The following is a 23,539-nucleotide window of genomic DNA, read 5'->3' as shown; positions in this document are numbered from 1 at the left end:
CTAGAAAAGGTAGCCGGATATGTGAAATTGCATATAAATTCTAAGCAATAAATATGCATTTCTAAAGCATGTAAAATGCTTTTCTGTAAGTTATCCACCTTCTATATTGAAATATTACCAATCTGCGTTAAAAACTAAGTTTATCAGCATTTGCTGCTAGTATAAAGCAAGGTTAATGGATATTTTTTATGGAATAAAATGACCAAAGAACAGAAAAAGGTAGTTTAACTGAAGCTTTAGTTGTGGATGCAAGACACTAGACAGGTGAGTCAGTTTGTTTACTTAATACATGCAGAAGTCGAGCTTTTACGTAAATTGGGCTCATCTTTCTCCAACAAATAGAAAAATAGGAATGTTTTCTCTGACATATCGTGGAACTCTGTTGCCACTTCTACTTAAAATTCCTGCCATTAAAAGGCTTTCTGGAAGCTTTTCAATGGCTTTCTGCTGAGGAAGAAAAGCACTGGCAGGGGGCTAATGAGAGCTTCAACACAGCGCCTCATAAAAGAAAAAAAGTGCTCCCACTCACGTCACTGTTGACAACGCGACTCACAAGAAGCTTGCAAGTCATACAGTCATAAAAGCACAACACTCTACCCCAGTCAGCATCAGTGCAATCCGTTCCAACTAACAGGCTTTTCTCCCTGTCTTGTGATAATATCTGTCTGGCAAATCATACAAGTTTATTTTAGGATAGATTAGAACTGCATGTCTTTTATTTGCTGACAAGAGGAAACTTTCAGGCCATCCAGCTGATTGCCTGACCCAGTCATCTGGCTGCATAACACTGGAGCCCCTCTAAGAAGAGATTATCAACTTCAAATGAAGATGGGTACCCTTACATCCTTGTTCCCAATTATAAAGGTTAAATTTACCCTGAACTTCTGGCTTCAATTTATCCAAGAAGCCCCAGGCTTTACAGTCATTTAATATACTTTATGTTATTAAGCAAAATTGATTTTTGCTTTAATCCTAACAAGACATGTTGGTAAAGCATTGCCCTTCAGCGATATGCAGGATTTACTTTATTCTCTTAATAAAGTAGTGTTCGGAGGGATGATTTGATGCAGTCTGTCACAACCCTTGTCCTCAGCTCCCTCTGACCGGCATGTTTGAGATGTTTCTCTGCCTCAACACACCTAATATTAATTTATAGGTAATTAGCAGGCTGAGGAGGTTATTCAGTTATTTGATGGGTTCTAAAAGTGGGTCCTAAAGAGCACAATTGAGAAATGCTTTGAGTGACAGTGTTGTGGCGTTTCAAATGGAGCAGTTTTTCACTTTAGTATTTTTGTCCTAAAATAACATCTGATATTGTGTGCTTACAGGTTCAGGTATGTAAAAGGAAAGTAAGATGAAATGTGATAATAACTGGATATTATGACAAATCCCTTGGGAGACAGGATTAAGCAAAACAAGTAACCAGGTAATTAATTTTAGATTATTGTTATTTTTATTTTTTTTATACCTATCACACAGTTCATTCTTGGTACCAACTGCACAGAATGCTTAACTTCCCGACACATTTTGGCTCCACACTGGTTCCCGCACTTCAAAGGTCAGTGACTTATCTTTGAGAATGCTCTGGATGCTTCCTTATCTCTGCCCTCCAAGTACCAGCCTCCCCTTGGGTCCATCATTCTACACGCCTCCTCAAGCTGAACTGTCTCACTTGGATTGAATGGGTACACGATGTACAACTGACCATCTCGCTTCTTATCATTCGGACAGAGGCCATTGATTCCTCTTTAGCTGAGCGTAGATATGAGCGGGAACTGCAGACCTTCAGTCACGGACTGTGTCGCTCCATTGTTTGACTTTGATGGACCTCGCAGGGCCTCCTCACACGTCCACTTGCCTGACCAGGCCTATTGTTAAAAGAGGGATTAAAAGATGGAATGGGCCCAAGTGTCTTGTTCTGTTACTTTACAAAGTGAAGAATAAGGCACGACTGAGGACTTGTACTCTGTGGGCCTGCACACTGTAGTTCTTGTTGGCCAGTATTGGTGTTGGTGTATATCTAATACTTTGTCAGTACAAACAGTATGAATAGATGCGACTGAATACATTTTATCCCACGTTATTTAAACACAGGGCCTGGCTTGACACCCTGCACTCTTTTTTTTTTTCCCTCTCTGAGCTCAGATTTTATGTAGCATGACTCCCAGGATAAATTGAGCCTGTGCAGTAGGTGGACGGTTACCAGTTTTTTTGGGGGGGTGGGGGGAGATTTCAAATCAGCAAGCAACACCGTAAAAATTGTATATTTATGGGGTTTCCAAGTCTTGTTTGAAAACTCAATTAAATCCTGAGCACTCTGCCTGCATTTATGTCTGGCTTCCAATGACATGCATATATCAGGACTAGCCGAGTAATAATCACGTGTTCTACACATGGCATTTGAAAAAATACTCGCTTTGCACCAGGATAGTATTTACTTCACGCTGTTTTACACAACAGCATGATGAAATAACTAATAAAAAAAACAGATGTTTATCAGTTTCTATTGCCACATGAATCTCGTCAAAACATTTGGTAACATTTTGAATATGCAAGTCATGGGTACATATACGGGAATTTCCAAATATACTTACTTCATGCCAACTTTACGTAAACCTGGTGTATTGCATGTAACATTTTTAGTAAAAGGTAGTTTGATATTGTTTTAGAGTTTAGCCAATACATCACCTAGTATTTTTCATTTACTTGCATTTTATTTCTTTACTATTAGCATTAGAATCTGCATCAGCTTGAAGGCATCAGAGTTTTCTAATTTAACACCAGGTACAATAACAACCTTAGCAACTGATCAGAACAGCTCACTAAGACATAACTTAACTTTTGTATAGTTAGTTTTTTCCAGCATTGATTGTTATAATTTAACTATTATTAGTTTCCTGCTACAGCTGTATAAATAGTGAAACTATTTTGGGAACTTCCTGATCCTTTGGATCCCGTTTAAGGGACCTTTTTGGTCAGTCTTAGAGTCCATGAAAAGTCCAACTGGATCCCTGCTGTCGGTCTACTGTCTGTAATCTAATGTCAGCTCCAGACTCAGCGAGGTGTGTGGTAATGTGTTCTCCATCCAGTTTTTTTTTAATTATTATTATTATTCACGGCCTGTGAAAGGCTTTCAAAGATGTGTTTTATCTGTGTTCATTTCTTTGTCGATGCAGTGGTCCTGATCCAGTCAGCTACTAGAGCTCTTTGGAACAAACTGAGCAGATGAGATTGTACTGCTGCAGCCCAGAGAGGACTGACAGCTTAACTGCCTCTTATGTGATCAATAAAAGTGGCATTTACACAGGGGACTCGCTCCACTTAAAACAAGTTGCAATAACCATCCAGCGGTTTGATCACTACGGAGTGTGAACATGGGGGCAGCACTCAATCAGAGTTGAACGCAGCTGCACTGTCCATGGTGACATTTTGACACATCAAACCATATTTATGCAATTTTATATTAATTGACTTAATATTTAACAATTTCTTTTTGGGAGGTATGGCATTTTTTACAGTGTTTAAACTTGTACTGCAGCACAACACATTAGTAGATCTAACTTAGCTGAAAGGCAAAACTGAGCATTTCATGATTCAGTTTAATCCGTGGGCCTTCATGTCAACTTTCGTTTCGTCTCGCGCTTCGTCTACATCCTAGTACTTTCAAAATAAATTTGACTTTTGCATTTATAAGCCACATTCATATTATGTGACTTGCACATAATATGACTATCGTGCCGCTTGTGACAACACACGTGTAGTTTTGTGCAACTTCTCTTTTAACAAGAACCAGCTCATGCAATAGGACTCAATTAATGATAATAAATAATTTCACTGATAAAATATAATAAATTCAACTAATTGCCCCACGGGGCAAGGATTGGATCCGCTTCCTGGAGGGACTTTGGGGGAGAATGTTTCCTTATCTTTTTTTTCTAAAAGACAAAGTCTGGTGAATCACTTGACCCACAACATTATTCTTTTTTTGGGATCTGATGTATTTGAGCGACTAACTGCGACTAACTAAATACATAAATGAAATTTATGTATTTCAGAGGCTTTTTTTTCTTTTTCCCACGTAAAATACCTGTGAGATGTTTCAGTTTTTATTGGTGTGAATGAGTGAATGAGTGGTTGATTATTTTGAAACTTCCCTTTTAAACAACTGATATTTTTTTATTATTATTATTATTATTAAATATAGCGAGCCCCACACACCTGCACCTTGAGCTGACGTGTCAGATATTTTTTTTTCTTTTCTGTCAAATTGTTCTTTTTGGTGTTAATTAGGACAAGTTGTTAATATACTCATATTTCTAACCTTTATAAAACAATTCAAAGAACTCTCTGGTTCAATCCCCGTTTTAGAGAGGGATTTGTTACAGGTTTGCCAAAGTTTAACCAAATGTGTCTTATTTTCAGGAACAGATCTTCGTGTCCCCAATGTGCTCTGTTGTCATGTTTGTCTTTTCGCTTCTATTGAATCTCTTTATTACTGACACAGCTCATTTTCCATTGCTTACCTCTCCAAATGCCTGGAAACATCCTGCAAATAGCAAATCAACTCCTGACCTTTTGTCATTTTCATTTTTATCTGCAACATCTATCTGAAAAGTAAAATGTTTTTGTGAGAAAACAAGGGTTGAAGTCCCATTGTCTGAATTTGACTAAGGAAAACTTTCCAAAATTTTCATGTAAATTGCCCCAGTTGCAAGTATTGGAGTGAAACATATTTGTAGTCAATGACTTAGTTCTCTTTAGAGGACATGAAAACCATTTCGAGCACACTGATCAAGCTGAAAATCAATTTATCTGAGACAGTTGATGATAAAGATGATTTTGCTTCTAAGAGCTGAGCAAATCATTTTTGGCTGGCAGTGAGCCTTATATGGATAGTAAAAAAGTAAAAATAATAAAAAAAAATCTGTTAAAGCAGTCAGTAAGAGAATAGAGAAAAAACCCAGTGGAAAATCCTGGGCACAATGTGGGTGAGAAATGTGAGACACTAGCAGTAAAAAGCTGCAAAACCTGGTGTAATATCTAGTTATTAGAAAATTTGTCCTGCTGCAGAACAAACACGCTGCTGGTGCCTGATTGTTGGTAATTGGGCTTTGTCATAAAAAGGTCTGTCCTCTGTTTTACACTTCAGAGAAGTTTTATTTTCCCTTAAATATCCGTGGAATAAGCTCATGCTTCCATACAGTGAGAACAACATTTTCTGTTATTTTCCATCTTGGTATCAAATTTTGTTCCCTTATCCTCATGACTAAAGTCTGATAAAACCACAGTGAAGCTGATGGTAGAGCTTTTATTTGTTTCATTTTATCACCATAAACTAATTGTGCATTATTAGGGCATGTTGCAGTTTGAGGTATTAAGGTCTAGTAAGCTTTACGCTTTTTTGTCCTCGAGCAGCACATGCACAAGGGTGATTGACAGTGCTAAGACCTTCCTCTTCGCTCTGATTGGTGGATTCTGACAAGGAGAGGTGCATTTCTGGGTAACCCTAACCCAGGGGGAAGGCAGAAGAGCTCAGTCTTTTTCACAGATTATAGTGACAGTTTTAACAAACATGTTAAAAACACTTTATTTATAAGAGTTACATACTGCAACTTTAATATTAATCAAACAGTAACCCCAATTGTTGGTATATTTTAATTAAAACCTTGAAAATTGGTTCCCTTACTTTGTAAAGCTATTTATTTTTTTGGATGCCAAGTAAAGTTAATGGACTGAACATGCCAGATTTCCCCTTACATAAGCATTCAACAACAAGAGCATTTTAATGGCACATTTGCATGAATATAGTGTTAAAAAACTATGGATACTTTATTTTGCCCTAATTCATTTTCCCAGCTCGTGTTAACATTTTTTGTCTTAAAGGCACTTATTAATCAGAATGTTGTCAACAAGTATGACAGACAGGCTCAGTCTCTACACCTATATGTCCTTCCTGCAGGCTGTTCTGTCAGTGAAGCCTGCAGGCGGCAATTTATAGCGGCCGTTCTTCCATTTACCAGAGCTCCATTAAAACACTGCTGCACAATTCACAATGCCTCCAAACAGGAATATTTGTAGCCTTAACACTCATCTGCACCACATCAGGACTTTATGTCCTTGCCTTCTGTTGTTGAGTTCTGTTTGTGTCCACATTCAGGCTACCCGATGCCCTTCCGCTCATTCTTAGCTCACCTTTTGGTGCCAAAGAACAGTTGCCATGGAGATTTTACCCATGAGGTTTAGTGGGACAGGCTTATATTCAAAAGCCCTCAACAATCCCGAGCAACCTCTCGCCCTCCCCTTTCTTCCTTTTTATTCCAGACAAAACATAGCAAACCCTTTTTACATTCGCAGTGCTCTACTAAAAGGCTAACAAAAATAAAAATTCCAGCACGTGTGATTCGGATGGAGGATCTAACATGTTACCACAGGAACATTGAGTGTCACATTCTTAGTTTTTTTCTTTTTTTTACTTGTTGAATTCTGTGAGAAACAAAGAGAAGTGGAAATGTTTTGCCTTTTTTAACCAGCTTCCAGTGTGTTTTGTTTTGTTCACATCTCAAAGCCTTTCTCCACTTAATTACATCAGCCACCCCTCTGTGTCATTTCTCACTTCTCTACACGTTCCCTTATGAAAAAGGAACATAAAGTGCATTTGAGTTCTTGTATTTACACAGATTTGTTTGTTCTGTTCGCATCTTGCCTTTTCAGTTGCAACAGAAATGCTCTAAACTTTGAACTTTTTATTAAAATATTAAATAATTAAAACATAAACCTCCTATCTCCAGTTTTTGGACTTTCTTGTACGACGTAACGATCAATGATCGCATCGTCGGTTCTTTATGCCATTGCAGTGCCTGACAAAAGCAGTAATACTCCTTGAACGTTTTTTGCCCTTTCAGTCACAATCTTCAGTGTATTTTTGCAAAAGTTTCTTGTAAATAATAGACCCACAGTGAATATTTGTAAAGAGGAAGGACAATTTTTTTTAAATTAAAAGTTCAAATAAAATTCTGCGAATTTGTAGGCATTTTATTCAACCTAATTTATTCTAATTCCTCTGAATATGTAACACCACGATCCAGTGCTTGCCTGCACAGTGAAGGCAGTATGAAGCTGTGGGGATGGGATAGGGATGCTGGACCAGTCTTAAGGAACAAGGATGCATCTTTACTCATGCATATCCATACGTTGCAAAAGTTGGTGGTATTAATATTGTTGCAAGCTACTATAATTTCTTGGAACCAAAAGCTATGACTTCTGCTTCCAAGAAATTAAGATTTCAGGGTCCTCCAAAGGCAACTTTCTTGCATTTGAGAAGCAGGTCTTCATTAAAAATCCCTCATGCATTTCTGTTCAAATCTTAACAATAGAGTTAAAATTAGCAGGAACATTTTTTGGTGAGAGTTTTTATTCCACAGGTGCAAAAAACACCATTGTCTAGTGGTAGCTGTCATAGTGCAGGTGTGAACATTGTCCTGTGGTTAAAAGGTCAATGACCACATCAATTAGCTCATTAGAGTATTTTTACCTCACCAACATCTGGTTCTACAGCTTTCATATGTTTTTTTTTTCTCTTATCTATGTACTGCTGACTCCTAAACTAGAACATCTCCCTCAGGAATAATTCATGTTAGTGGGAACTCTTTGTCCTGAGTATAACATGTACAGAGCTTTTTCAGTATTGTATTTATTTATTTCATCTTCTTTTGCCAGTCTCTACTGATTTTGCCCTGATTTACTGAAGTTTATTTTTTTACTTTTGTTTTTTTGAATATTTCTTTTGGTTTTATTGCTGCATTTTTAACTCATTAGAGTCACTCAGTTGTTTTCCTAAAGTCTTCCTTTAACTAGTCGACTTCTCTTCCCCTTCCCCCTCAGCAACAACAACGTTGAGTGTTGCGATGAGATCCTACAGTGGTAGTGAATAGAGCAAACAAGCTATTACAGGACAGCAAATAGAGACCAATAAAAGCATGAGCCTCTTCCTCCCCTTAAATAATCACTTCTGCACAAAAATCCTATGCTGCTCAATATAAAGGAAGACAGATAACAGCATGAGCATCTATGCTCTCTTAAGAAACTACTAAAACGCAAACAAGGTCATACAAGATAAGGTACAGTCTTTCTTGTGTGTTAAAACCTTCTTCAGTGCCAGCTAATGAGAAAATAAACACGTGAAGTTGACATGCAGTACAGGACAGGCCAAAAGTGAAGGAGCTGGGTGACAGCACTGAGTATAAATATTAATTGTGAGCTGCCAAAGAGAATCTGGAAAAGTGCTGCGGTTAGAGCCTTTTGCTTTGTACTGTGCTTTGGCAGAGCAGCTTTCACTCAATCAGCGTTTTATGTTCCAGGAAAGAGAACTTTGTTGGCAGAAAGGTTGGCAAAAAAAAAGAAAAAAAAAAAAAACCTCTAATGCATACCAGAAGATGGTAAGGGTGATTAGTCACTTGAGTAAAGACTTGCATGCACCTAGGATCTTAGGAGAGAAGGGCTTTCAAACATTTCAGTGTAGTTTTACAACCAAGTGATCATATTATGAGAATTAACAAGCCTTTTCTATTAAACCTAAAATGAAAATATGATTTTTTTTTATTATTAAGAAACTACTAAAAATATGATTTTTATTTTTGGCTCAATGTATGCATGAGGGCATTTATGCAAAGAGCTTTAATTCTGGGACTTGGCCCTGAGAAAACCTTGTGCCTATCATCTACTTTATTAAAAATCCTATATCCTGTCCTCAAAGATGTGATTGGTCTTAAGGTCATATGAGATAAAAATAAAAAAAATTCCCAGTATCTCCTAAATGAAATATACTTTAGTATTTCCCATTTTCTTGGTGATAACTCCCATATCTATAGCCATTTATCAGCTCTGCCTGAGTGGACGTTTCTTCTGTGGGATACAACAACACAAGAAAACACCATACATCTTGAGCTGATTGGTCCAAATCTGTGAACTATATGAGGGCGAGGGGTTTATGTGAATAGTTATATTCTTCAATCTAGATGTCTTATTTAGACAGGCAATGTAATAAGTTGCACTTAGACATTGTTGTCATAATGCAAATGAATCAATAGGCCACTTTTAAAGATGGCCCAGATTGCAGAATAATTAATTTTTATTAGATAGCCAACAAAAACAAAAAAAAACAAAGATTTTGAAGATACAACTGATCAGAGTTATGCAACATGACATTCAGATTTTCCTTGCAGGGAAATGGAAGTACACATAACATTACGTTCTTTCACATTACTTCTAATATCTGCTCCTTGTGCACCAGAATGTCACCAAATGCATTCAAAATGTGAGCCAGAGAGAAGTTTGCAAGCTGGGAATTCAGTGTAGTGATGTCCTGCATTCCTGATTCAGAATTTAGTTTTAAATTGACGTGTTTACTGGGTCAGACAGAACAGTTTCAGTTTTATTGTCCTTTTCATGTTTATAGGCTCGCTTTAAGAGTTTGTTTTTCATCCTCTCAACCTCAAAACTACATTGTTGCTGGAGTCAGAAGAGAGCAAAGTCATTACTGCACCCCAAGTTTCTTTTAGTGGTTGGTTTCCACCCTGTTTTTTTGTTGTTTTTTTATCAGCTTTCACAACATGACACAGTTGAACTGAGCTCACTTTGTTTCAGGATGAAAGAGTTGTTGGTGTTTGTTTGTTCTGCTGTTTTTAGCCATGTGACAATCTAAAAATGGCCTGTCTGCGAATGTCAAGGTGTGTGTGTGAGTGAGTGTTTTTTTTTTTTAGACTTCCTTTCTAATCATCTTTATGCATGAATATTTATGCATGACAGTATCTTACATCTGATGTACATAAACTATCCTGAAATCATGTGGATCTTTTTGTGGGTATTTTTCACACCGTATAGAATCCTGCCTTTCTCACACTCTTCCACCTACTGCACACCCTGAGCTCACTCTAGTGTCTACCAAATTCTTAGCATAAAAATATGAGATTCCTGCCCCCTAGTGGCTCTCTTCCTTCCCTTGTCCTAATGAAGAGCTACATCTTTAAAGATGCCAGATCTCAAATTAGTCAACTGCTTCTCATGTGCATTTATCATCAGATAGGAAACGACCTTCTCCAGCACCAAGCTGCTGTATGCCAGCAAAAATAGCGAAACCTGGACTGCCAAAGTTGAATGTCTGAAATGTTATACTTTTCCAGATGTGGATAAGTATAGAAAATGAAAATAGATTCTGAAAAACAAGTGCATTTCCAGACTTTAATCCCACTACCAGTAATATCTATTAATCCATCCATCCATCTGTCCATCTGACCTGAGCGCTTTGCTCCATGTTTTCTCTATCTACTCATTTTCCTGTCCTGTAAAACTGAATATTACCACTCGCAAAAAGAACAAAAAAGAAAGAAATGTGGTCATAAAAAGAACAGGGAGCTCTGGAAAACTATGGAAATTTGACATAAAAAAATTCAAAGGAAACTATCTACCACCACCCCATCTACCCTGGGCTCCTTTAAAGCATGGATTTTGTAAATATGTGAATTGTACACTGCACCGTTTCATCTCCTTACTTTTTTTCCTCAAATGGCTGAAAACACAGCTCTCTTTTTTTCTCTATTCAGAAGTGTGTTAAGTGTGGCATTTATCAAATGATGGCTCTTTCTTTCAGCCCACTTTCTTTTCATCTCATTTTGCCTGTTCACCTTCGGATGGGCCTAATCGGACAGCAGTTGATTAGCATTTTCTATGGCAGGTAGCCAAACGAGACAAAGGAGCTTGTTCCAACAACATAAAGGATCGTGTATCTCAGCAACCCAACGGCTAGTCTGCTGTTCATCTGCATCATCATTTGATTAACAGCAGACAAAAGAAAGCTTCGTTCTTGTATTAATCACTGCATCCTCAGTCGCCCATTGTGCTTTGCTTCAGTGGGAGTAAGTTGCTCTTTGATCTTGTGTGTGGCCTCTCTCGGCAGATCTCTGCTTTCCAAAAACTCCCGCTGGTGTGTATTTTTGGTGATTTTGATATGAAAGCTTTCCGTCTTATTGCTGTGGGCTGTTTTAGATTATAATGTAAATCCCTTTGGCCTTTCGAGGATGTTTTTGTTTTGTTTTGTTTTTAAAGAGAGTGGAGGATTTTAACATGCAGCCACACAAACAAATTGGTGTTGTTGGATATTTATGAGTGCATCCTCAATCGGCTCCTTTCAACTGGATTCTGTTCTAATTTTACTCGTATTCTCTTTATCGTTATAATAGTGGGTGTTTATGCATACAAAAAGCAGTGATCCCTCATGGCCATTCACAGTCTCCAGTATTAGTCTGCATGGCAGGCAAAGGAACTGCTGGGGTTTTGGGAAAAAGTCTGAGTCATTACAAAGACTCAGATGGTTACTTTAATTTCCCCTTTTAAAGAAAAAGAAGCGTCTGTAGGGTCTGGGAAGGATGGCACACAGACGTTCATGCAGAAACGAGTGTGTTCCTGTTGCTGAGCAAAGCACACAGTGGGGGTCTGTATTACTCAGCCTCTTGTAGCAGGTTTTTGGAGCAGAAACTGTGAAGTTAAGTTTCAAGAAGCTGTGTGTAAGATATTTCAACTGGCACTGTTCATGGGTGAATTTTTTTTTTCTCCTGGTCTCTGGTTTGTTAGTTTTATTTTTTCTGTATGTATGTTTTTACTGTGTTGCTGGGTCTGTAGCATGTTAACATATACAGTCGTTCGCTCTTGTGAACTAGTCCTAATTTTCTCAAGTTCCACCTTTAAAGGCTTGCAACAGTCTTGTACTGGCACTAGCACAATATTTACTGCTGTACATGCAATTTCATATCAATACAACTTTATATTGTGCGTTCTCCCTTGGTTTTCTCTGCATTGTATGTATTGTTGGCCAGTGAAACGTGCCACAGAGGATTGACCTGGACCTGTCCAATAAGCAAATTTTGGTGCAACCCGGCTCCAGTTTCGAGTTGGGATCGGGTTTTAAATCTAAACTCTAACATGCAACAGTTTGCGTACAATTCACTATTTGAAGCATCATTAAAAGTAGACATTAAAAATGTCTCGAAGGGTCTTATCAGTCTATGTTTTTTATTGAAGAAAATGAAAATAAAAAGTTATTTAAACATTCTTGAAAGATAAAAAAAGTGTTCTACATATGCGTTTTTATCTGTATTATGTTGATAAAATTGTAACATAAGCTTAATTTTACAATCAATCTAAATTAAAATAAGCTAATATCACCATCTAAAAGTAGTGAAAACAACACATTTTTTTAACAAGATAAGAACAAACAACCACTGCAAACACAAATGTTTTCTTCAAATATGCCATTTGACAGCTGCCTGGCGCCTGCTCAGCCTGACTCACCAAGAGCCCAGCGCCGAGCCTTCTTTCTAATAAAGTGACTGATCATGTCCTCGAAGACTAGCCAAATGGCTTTCAATGTACAATATGGCAAGACTGTAAAGCCTGTCTTGAGACATAGTGGACCTCAGATTCTTTTTTTCAGTTTTACTGAAGCTCTCTCCCCACCAGCACCCGTCACAAGCAACGTACAAAATGTAAAGCAATGCAGACTTATCCAAAAACGTTGCAATTTGCTAATTGCATTTATCAGACCAGATCATGTCTGCCCGTTTGCAGTTAACAATAGTCACCCAACTCAGCAACTTTCTTGCTATATTTAGCAACATTTCAGTAAAAAAAAAAATGGTTTTGGCCAAAATCAGGCTTTTTAAAGATGGGCGATCAGCCACAAACAGCAATCGGTGCACGTCTACTTACAAGGGATTGTATTGGTGAAATCACAAGGTAAAAGACAAAATCCTCAAACTACTGGAAAGACTGTTTCTGATCACAGATAGTTATTTCCCCCATCCATATATTTGTTGCATTTTAAAACGGCAAGGTACATGTCATCTCCAGGACAACTGAACAAAATGAAGAGGTGAATGCTGTGAAACAGAGAGTGAAGGAGGAGAGAATAGAGCGACAGAGCAGAGAAGAGGGCGCGGGAAACAACAGAGGAGAGACAAGAGGGGCACAAAATGCACTGGGAGCAGTGGAGTGGAGGCGAAAGAGGGTAGACGAGGGATGTGGGGAGATGGCACTCTGATGTAATTAAAGTGGCCTGTTTGAAAGGCTGCACCTCTCCCCCAAGCCTCCACATATGAAAGGTTTAGGAGTTTATGAATACAGTATGGATGCAGTGGGAGAGAGGCGGCGGTGTCACAGGGAGAACTGCAGCGTGAGATTGTTAATAAGGAACCTAAGTGCATCTGTGCTGCCCCAATTACACGAAATGACTAGCTGGCACATGAGAGGCACATGTATTGCTTAAACTAGGATTTTCCCTCATAGCAAGTCCTTTAAGATTAGGCACCTAGCTGCTAATGTTTATTCCCAATCAGTCAAAACAAAGAAATTTATAAAATCTTCTAATCTTAGTTTAACATTACCTCTGAGGCCTCTATTTTTTTTAAGAATAATGTTTTTAATAAAACTTGTTAAACATTTGCAGTACCAGCAGGTGGTGATAACATTGTTTCTGACATTAGAATCTAAAAGAACAAGGCTAAGCATTGTTAGACTGGAGATTCTCTCATACCCACACAGGGTTAAGCAGATGTGGTTTTAACATGTACATCATGCTCTACATATAAAACCATTGTATTTAGTAATATAATGATTTTTTAAATTTAATTTCCCAAAGAGTTAAGCTAATGTTGGTAAGTTTTTCTCTGCTTTGACATGCCTCGTTGACAGTTCGTCTAGTAGTTTGATTCGGTTCCAGTAAATCATGTGATGGTGCCCTGTATCAGAAGCTTAACTTTTTGTTTTGAAGATTGTACATTTTTGTTATGTTCTTTTATCTGTTCTCTCCCACACACACACACGCACACACACACACACACACGCACGCACACACACACACACACACAGATGTCTGGGAAAGATGTGCAGAGCAGGTCAATGTTTTAAAAACACTCAGACAGGAAGGTTGAGTTGTAAACACAGTCTTTCTTTCACTCTTAACCTCATTTCAAAAAGCACAAAATTTCAGATTTGTTAGTTTAACAAAATAACAGGTACAGCCTGCAATGTAACTTTATGAGCAATGTAACTGAAAATGCTGAGTTTGTAGTGAACTGCCAACTGCACACCAACAAGCAGAAGTCTGAGTTTTGCCATGGACTCTGATCAACTAAAACACAATCAGGACATCACTAGTTTCAACTTCACATCTACTAGTTTTTCCTATTTTACCTGTTTATTTCAGGTATTTGAATTTCAACAAATATTTATGTAAGGTTTGCTGCTTCATGACTAAGCAGTTATCATTTGCTTACATCAGAAGTACTTTGTGGATTTTATATACTTTCAGCTGGAAAAAAAGGTCAACATGGAGGCTTATTTCCCCGCAGCTGCGCTTTGTAAAATATTTGTTTTTATGTTGCAGCAAAGAGTTTGTTAAGAGAATGAGGAATGTGTTTATCGCTGACTGATCAACAGTATCTTTGTCGGTTGTTTAAAACTAACTTAACAGTGTTTTTATGAGCTAAATGCCAGAGCTGGATGTTGAACTTCCCCTAAATGAATTATATTATATAGTACTAAAAGCAGATCCTAAAATCTACAAACCAAAACATACAAGGGAAAAAAAGATTAAAATATAATGTTATGCATTTACATAACCATGTCAGTTTTCTTTCCTTTTGGGTTTTAGCAGAATTTTAAAAGGATTTTGCATGTAAATCTTGCAAATAAATTCCAGCAATTCCTGTATAGTATTTCATTGTAGCAACTACATATCTGATCATCAAAAGTGATGGAATATTAGCATACATCAGAAGAATATTGCATTTGAGTGCTTTTTTTTTATTTATTTTTTTTTGCCCTGCTCATATTCATTCATGTGCCCTGTACTCAGCATCTTTGATCAGTTTAGCCTTCCGAGACTTTGATGTGTGAAGTCATTCATTACTGTAATTCAATTTGGAGGTACCCGACGGTAAGAGTTTACAATTCAAATTGTTAAATACCAAGTTTGAGTGTGAGCTGAAAGGTCCTGGCTAGGGATTTGGTGTAATTTAAGCTTAGAGTTCAAAGCAAAACCATTGAACAGGACATCCAAAGTACTGTAGGTGTAAGGAACAAAAAAAAAAAAAAAATCAAAATACACTAAAGTTCTGAAACAAAAACTTTGAGCAAGTACATAAACTATAAATAGAGGGTGAAAGATTGAGAGAGAGAAGTGAAACATGTTCAAACCATAAAAAGCTGAAGGTACACTGTTTCAGGCAAAAGAAAGACAAAAATAGGTAAAATGTAAAAAACAAGGTCACACAAACACATAGATACAAGAGATTTTCAGCAAAAAATGAACAAAAGAATTGTACAAATCTGGAAAAAGGAAAATACATTAAGTTGTTTTTAGCAGCGCATATTTTGAAAAACAAAATGTTATTAACCTCACTTTTTTGTGTTTTGTTTTTTTTTTTTTGTATATAATCCTTACAGCTTGCCTTTTTCTGTTGCTAGAGCTAACATGGTTAAAAGACAGATTCCAAAACTCAATCACAGACATAGCAGGGGGCCAGAGACTCCTGGGACCCCCCTCTTCTCTGGCAGAAAAGCGGGGCCTGCGCCTGTCTCCACCCTTTTTCTTTTCAGTCAGTGCGTCATTTGCGGCAGGCTTTCAGGGCTCCGTCACAAATCTTTTCGAAGATGCTCCCATTGTTCGCGTTACAGCATTATGAGATTCCTTTGTGTGCGTTTCTCTTTGCTCCCAGAAGACTTCAATGAATCTTGAAAGCAGCATAGGTTGGCAGTGGTGGGATCTCTTTATTTTAGCTTTTTGTTTTGTGTTTTTTTTTCTTTTTCTGCTAGGTAATTATGTGAATAATTCCTCTTTGTTTTGGCCTTTCTCTGCTGAGGGTTCGGCGTGTGATTAATTGGTAGCGTGAAGGACCGACCAATTTTAAATCACAAGGGAGGGACCTGTGGGTCTTGTTTTATTGGCTGTTTTTTCTTCCTTTGGTTGGGACAGCATGCGGGTGGAGCATCTGAATTAGATTAAATTTAATTAAGGCATGGGCCCCCTGACTGCAGTGGTACATTACAAAGGCTGTATGCCAGGATAGTTGTTGGTAGGTATTCAACAATGTGTGCGAACACAGTTACTCACACACTGAAGAAGCTCCCTGAGGCCCTCAAGGTCAGATAGACAGAGGAAAAAAGCACTGTGTTGTCTGAAAGCAAAGACAAACACAGAAAATCAAGATTTATCATTTGTAAGGGTGCTTGTTTTTACGCATTGTACTCTCAGAAAAAAAATTGTGCGACATACATATTCTTTATTTATCAAGGCAAAAGAAATACTCATTGAAATATAATATTTCTTTCAAGACAGATCTCAGCAATTGCATCAGGCTTTTAGTGACAGTTTAATAGCATTTGTACATATTCACAAACAAATCACTCGTGATCTATTGAAATGACAAAAATAAAGCAACCTTTATTTCATGTCAGCGTAAGAAATATATCTGCGTATGTCTCATGATTAGATTTTATTTAATCAGCAAGAATTAGTAACCAATATTAAGAAGCAGCTATATAACTAATACATTTTGTAATAATTAACAAACCAAACTAACATTAACATAATAAAATGATTGCAATTTCAGTACAGGAATATGCTGTTGCCCAAATCAGAAAGGTGGAGTCTTAGCCAATCACAGCTCTCTTACACAGCAAAGTCCGATATGAGGATACTTATAAATCAGTGAGAGGAACTCAGTCATTTGGGGCATTTCTCCTAAAGTGATGAAGCAAGTTTGCTCAATCAAATGGAAGAACCATGAAATACTTTTATCTGCTAGTTGTAACAGTAAAGTAGGAAATCGTTAAAAGCTGATTTAATTGCTTATCAATATTTGACCTCAGTGTGGTTTACTTAATGATCTGCTTCTATATTACATTTTATCGATCAACACTAACATAAGCTTTAAGTATTTTATTTTTGAAACTTTCAGCTCATTTTTACCTTGGTGCCAACAATTTGCTTCGGAAAATTAAAGATCGGTAAGAAAAAAAGTAAGTAAGAAAAAAAAAAAAAGTTGATTGAACATGTCGATTTCCATAAATCATGTGGATCGCTGTCTTCGGTTGTCCATGTGGAACGAAATGCATAAAGCGAATAGCAGCTTGGTTTTGTATTTTGCACTACATTAAAGGTTCTTTGGAAACTCCATGTGCATGATTTCAGCTCCAGTGCGTAAACAAACCGTATACTACCTTCAAAAGCCTTCAAAGTGACAAAGTGGATCAAAATGAGTCACATTGGTCTGCTTTATTTTGTTTTCCCTGTTCTCGCTGCTCTTTAAATGTGGAACTGGTTCAAACGCCGTTTTATTTATAAGCCCATAAGTGTATCCATGCCTGCGATGATTCAAAAAGCTGCAAGATGGCTTCCTGCTCGCAATTTTCCTGCTATCAAATCCCTCCAGAAGGAAATGTTTTTTTTTAGACTACTGATTTAAACTTGAGATTTCCTGTAATGGTCATTTCCTGGCAAGCATTCTGGGTAATATCCTCGACAGCCTGCTTGATGGCTGGTAGACAGAGACTGGTTTACGTTCCAGGCGATGCACATGAACTTTTAAGTAGCACCACAGAAGCCTGGACGACGAAGCTTAGAAAGCCTCCATTAGAGTGTTTTTAAGCTTTTTTTATGTGACGTGCAGACGTTTGATGTTCGCAGTCCCCTGAGGCAGAAGTTTAATTTGAAGTGAAACGGCAACTGTAAAATACTTTTATGCAGCTCGTTCCTCATTAGCACATGCTTTCTGCAGCTCTGTAATAAATAAGATTCCTTCCCTTCGCTCTTCTTCTCTGCTTAATACAACAGTGGTGTCGGCTGATAAGCTGAAACACCATTTACACGAGCCCCATGCCAAGTGCCTGATTGAAATTCTCTCACTGTAATATCAGTCAGTGGAAATGTTTAAGTGCTATTCCCTCATCCTATCCAGGATAATAAGCTGCAGTGCTCTCTGGCTTTATAGTCGTCCCACTCCTCCTTTAAGCTAGTAGTTTGGCTCGCTCTGAGTTTGTTCCTCCCAGCCCGAGCTTTCATTGTGGCCAATAAGTTTCCTGCACTTCCAAGTGTTTTTCAGAGTCCTTATGTGACTGTGACAAACATGGTGGTGTGTGACAGCTGCCGGTGTTCTGCAGGCCATCTCTCATCGTTGATGCGGAGCAAGTTGCATTCGATATCAGAGTGCTGGGGGTGGCTTTGTCCTCACAAAGACTCATTTACTTTCTGTCTCTGTTCTGGTTCCTTCATATTAGCCCTCAACAAGTCTCAGCAGTGATCCATGACTTGTCCTTTATGTCTCATGGAGCTCATTGGGCCTCACCTCTCATCTCCAAGAGGGGCTTTTGTTATTGAATCGCGCAGGATATATTTCAAAATGATTGTGAAAACAATTTACTGCTTTGTATTCACGGCTGTCTCCTTCGCTCCCGTCTCTGTTCCCCCCGGCTCGCTTCATCTTCACGCCTCATCTTCCTGTTTCCTCAGCCTCTGTATCTAAATCCTTCCTTCCTCCCCTACAGCATCCCTGTTTATATCAGGAAACATACGCTATCATCTGTTTTCTCTTCTCCTTTTTCTTCCACACAGAAGCTCCTGGCTTTGTGACACTGGACCACAGTCTGCGCTATTACCCCAGCATCACATACGGTGTCATCGGCAGCGCCATCATCTTCGTCCTGGTGGTGGCCCTGTTGGCCTTGGTGCTTCATCACCAGAGGAAACGGAGCGTCCTGTTGCCCAGGAGCGTAAGGGGGAGCACGCATCACCACCAGCCCCTCCTGCTGTCCCGACTGGTCATCCTGGACCGGGGTCACGCTAATGCCAGAGGTCTGGGTCTCAGCCCCGGCTCCAGCAGTGCTGCGGGCCAGTACACCGCAGCTCCTCAAGCTTTGCATCTGCTGTCCGGGGCCATGTATCCCTCCTCAGTGTCCTTAGACTCGCCTCCCTCTTACTCTGAATCGGTTCTGGATGTCAGGTAAATGAACGTTCTTGGCATTTTGCACTTTAAAATCTGTTTTAGTAAAATACAACAGACAGCTCGCCTGTTGTAAAGTACAACTAGCCTATTATGAAGTTTATTCGACTACATAAGCCGAATAAACAGACTTGTATAGCCTTTTCCCCCCGGCTCTTCATCTCCACAGCTCATCTTCCTCTGTGTCTAAATCTTTCCTGCCTACCCGTCGAATAAACAGGCTTATAAATAGCCCTTTTATTTGAGGGCTGATATTTGAACAATAAGAAAAAGTTTTACAAGATTAAGGTTTCCTAAAATATTTTCCAGACATATGTTGTTGTTTTTTTTACTTATTTCTTCTTTTGTATAAAAAAAAGCACCTCTTGTTTAATTTTCGTAGTGATTTGACAAAGTTTTCACACTCGTTGAAGTTTTATTACATACTTTATAACCACAAATAATAGATTTTTATTGGGATTTTGTCTACAGACTAATACAAAGTATTGTATAATTGTGAAGTGGAACAAAGGATGAGGAAGGTTCTCAAAATCCTTTGCAAGAAAATGTAACAATGTATTTAGCATTTTAAAACATATATGAAAATAAGAACAGATAGTGTGTGTATTTGTACTGACACAAAATATGCTCTCAATTGACCGCACAACCTTCTTATATCATAACTATGAGTCCGGAGCCACATTGGACCTGGACTCCTCTGATTAACACTCACTGTTCAGTTCGATTAGATGTTGCTTACAGGTATGAAAGTGAAGGGAGATAAATACATAAACAAACCACTTTTTTCATTTAGGTAATTGAAATAGATTTCGAAAACCATGTGTCATTTTTCTTTCACTTCCCATTTATATGGTACTTTTTATTTGTTACGTAAAACTTAATTGAAGTTTGATGTTATAATGTGACAGTACGAAAAGGTTGATGCCGTATGAAAACTTTTACAAGGCACTCTGTGTAATTGCTCTGTAAAGCCTCAATGTGCTTTGTTTCTCCCTAGTCGGCCTCCTTGGTTTGACCTCCCCCCTCCGCCTTACGTCAAAGACAGCGAACTTTCTTCAGAGGGAAATCTTCCTCAGTACGACGATCTGCAGGATGGTCTGAGCCATCGCACGTCGCCGGGCTCTGCATCCCCACCTCCCAGGATGCTTCCCCCGGACTCGCAGACGGGTCCCAGTCCTACGGAGGAGTCAGACCAGCTGTAGCCCCGTCATGTATACTGATTGGACTTTGGACAGTCAAACAGCTGGATTCACTAATCCAGCCATATAGAGCTGTCAAAGACTAAAGGACAGTCCTAAATAAAGACCCTTAGGAAAAGATTCGGGAGAGTTAATCAACTTCAAAAGGGTCCAAAACTGGCTGCCTTCACTTCAGCCTGCTGAAGCTCCAGCATTTCTCCTGTAGACTGAACCTGTGTGCTGGTTCCCTCTGCTGGCATGATAGGTTAATTACATTTCAAAGTGTTCAGTTGGTTTTAATTCAGTTCCTTGAAGACATTTTATCTATTATACTTATCAGTGAATATACTGAAGACTACAAAGAAGAAATCAACTGCTTGTCTTTGTTGTGGTACACTTCTGATTAGCGTAGGATGAGTTTTGCTATATTTTAAAATACTCCACAATGTGCCTATTTGCATTTAAAATATAATTAAATTAGATTTAGCTTAAATTCCCAGTTCATCAAATGAACCATCATATGAGACATACAGACACAAACTAATACCTTGCTGCTTGTTTGAAACAATTTTAAACAGATCAGCTTAGGCTTTTTTTTTTTTTCTTTTAACTCATTAAATATTTTCCTTTGTGTCTCATCTTGCCATTTAGTTAAATACCAATAACAATATGTAATAGGACCACCTATGTTTTAGGAGACGATGTTTGTACTTGATGTTCTAAAATCATTCCTCTAAGCAGAAGAACCGAGACGTTTGGATCCGAGACGTTTGGATCCTGTAAGACCAACAGGGTTCAATCTGCTTTATATTCCATAAGAATGCAAAGGGGAAAATGTGGTTTGACAAAATATGTTATTGCTTATTTGATTTTCTAAAAGAAAAATGTATGAACTTTTAAAATAGAAACAATTTCTGTTTTTTTTTTTTTTTTCAATGATTTAGAAACAAATTAAATTGTCACATCCCAGCTTGAGTTGAACATTTTAGCCATCGGTACAATATATATATATATTTTTTTCCTTCCATTTCAGGGATGGGACAAGTAATAACACAAACAGCCATTAGATTCTATACTACCTTTTTTATTTTCTTTCAAATTTGGAACAACAGCTGGGTGTGAAGTAGAAAAGGCATTAGTCTGAAATGCACATGTAAAGAAATTGTGCACAAGACAAAACAAATCAATCTATTTAAAACAGAACACTACTTAGAATGTGAAGTAAAATATGATTGTGTTGTAAGACCTTCTAGGTCTCATTTGTACCTTCCTTTCCTTTTATAATGCAATTAATTCTGGTACAAAAGCAAATGAAACCAAATATATGAATACTAAAAGTTTACCAATAAAAGAAACAACTATGCGTTTGTAATTTTATCACCAAAACGACTGCAAATGTTTGATTGGGTGAAACTGGACATGAGTCTCAGGTCGAATTCCCACCAGTGCTGATCTCGGTTTTGATTTGAGGGTTTGTTGTGATCAAGTCCTTCTTCATTTCTGATTTTTAGTCCTAACTTTATCTATCCACACAAATCCCACATCTGTGAAGTTTTCTTTCATGATTTCTTTGTTCTATGTAGTGTGTACATTTGAAGTAAAACAAATTTCCGATTCATATCCTGAGTTGATATTTCTTTTTTTCTACTGTCAAACTAAATGTCTTATTGTTTGTTGGTCAGGCTTTTCTCTTGACCAATAGCTTAGAATCATGTACTTAAGATACTAAATTATCCATAATCAGCGTGTTAAAGCTCCAGTAATAGAGACTGATTAGATAAAGGGTTGTCAAAGTTTATACTCTGAAGCGGAATACTGCTTTCGCTTATTTGAACTTACACCAGTATCCAGATAAAAAGAACGAGAAAGAGATGCTGTACAGATCTACTGTAGTCAGCTGCTAGAACTGACTACAGTAGATCTGGATGTCAAAAGTGATGTCAGCATTAACATAATTTGACTAGTTGGTTTGGTGGGGGGTTGCAAGTATTCATTATATTATATTATATTATATTTATTATATAAAGCCTGCAGATCTGTTCTGGTACAGATAATTTTACTTCAATTCAACAATTGAATTACTCAAAAACGTGTTAGATTCTAACTACTGAGTTGAAGTTTAGACACAAGGAGAGTTTATCAACTCCTATTTTGTTAATAATCAAATGAAATGTTAAAACATCTGCAAAACCTACACTTCATAAGCAGATCAACAACATGTGCATTTCACAGAACCAGCTTGCCCAAACATTTAACTTCTACAAGCTCAAATTGAGCAAATTCAGATGCACATTATTAATAGAGATGTAGTTTCACAGCTTTTTGTGTGCACAAGAAAAGCTTTGTAGGTGGAATGAAACCCCCCTCAGAAAAGACTCCATGCTCACCAGTAACTTTACTGTTTCCTCCAGGTCAGGGAGTGAGAAATGAAGTGCTTTGTGACTAAAGCAGTTAAACAGTACTGAAATGGTAGAAAAAAAAATATTCAGTGTAATTATGGAACATGTAAAATGGGATATCTGGTGAAACTAAATATCAATTCAACAGAAACCAAATTAAGTCAAAAAGTTATTGTATTATTATTATTATCATTATCGACTGTTTGGGTGGCTTAACCAAGGGCATGCAGTTCCAAAACTTTCCAATAGATGTCACTAGGTCACCATCCAGGATAAAGTTCAGTAAACCAGGATGTCAAAGGGACGCCTGTCTTGGATGTTTTTGGATGTTTAGCACATTAGTTTTTGAACATTTTACCCATTGTTTGCTTTGCTTTTAAAGGGACAGTATCTATTAAGCTGTTTGTTACAACAATTTGACTTTAAATTTGTCTTCTGATGTATAACATTGAGGGTAAACGTCTACTCCATGTGTCTCACATTCAGTTCTGAATCAAACAGCGTTTAGCAGCCGCCTCAAATTTGCATCGTAATGATCCCCTTATAACCTCCCATCTCCTTTTGCCATTCCCACCCTAATATCCGCATCACATTAAGACACATCAGATAGCATGATACCATCTTTGACTTCCCTGCCTGTTCCCTTTGCTTGGGTTTCCCGTCACTTTATCTGAACATCACTTCATTCGAACCCTTTATTCCAGCCTGCTCGTCCTTTCCCCCCCCTTCATCCAAGCACATAACTCATTTTCATCCCCTTTATACCCCCCTCTCCATTTTCTAAAATTATCCAGTCTTCTCTGGACACTGCACTCTTCTTTACCTCATCTTAAACTCTGATGCTGGAGGCCCATGTTTGCTTAGCCTGAGCCCTTAACTACACAGACTTTAATTAAAAGCCTGCACACTTCTT

General features: G+C 37.9%; 1 protein-coding gene across 1 annotated transcript in view; it reads left to right on the top strand.

The window, feature by feature from the left end:
* The window catches only part of ldlrad3 (low density lipoprotein receptor class A domain containing 3), a 98,721-nt gene extending 76,874 nt beyond the window's left edge, over positions 1-21,847 (top strand). The window contains exons 5-6 of the mRNA XM_007542288.2: positions 18,662-19,049; positions 20,047-21,847. Coding sequence (XP_007542350.1) covers positions 18,662-19,049; positions 20,047-20,251 — 593 coding nt within the window. The 3' untranslated portion in view covers positions 20,252-21,847. The remainder of the gene's footprint in view (positions 1-18,661; positions 19,050-20,046) is intronic.
* The last annotated feature ends 1,692 nt before the right edge of the window (positions 21,848-23,539 follow it).

The sequence above is a fragment of the Poecilia formosa genome, unplaced genomic scaffold (assembly GCF_000485575.1).
Source record: "Poecilia formosa unplaced genomic scaffold, Poecilia_formosa-5.1.2 Scaffold675, whole genome shotgun sequence".
Taxonomy (NCBI): domain Eukaryota; kingdom Metazoa; phylum Chordata; class Actinopteri; order Cyprinodontiformes; family Poeciliidae; genus Poecilia; species Poecilia formosa.
This window is presented reverse-complemented; position numbering and strand designations above follow the sequence as displayed.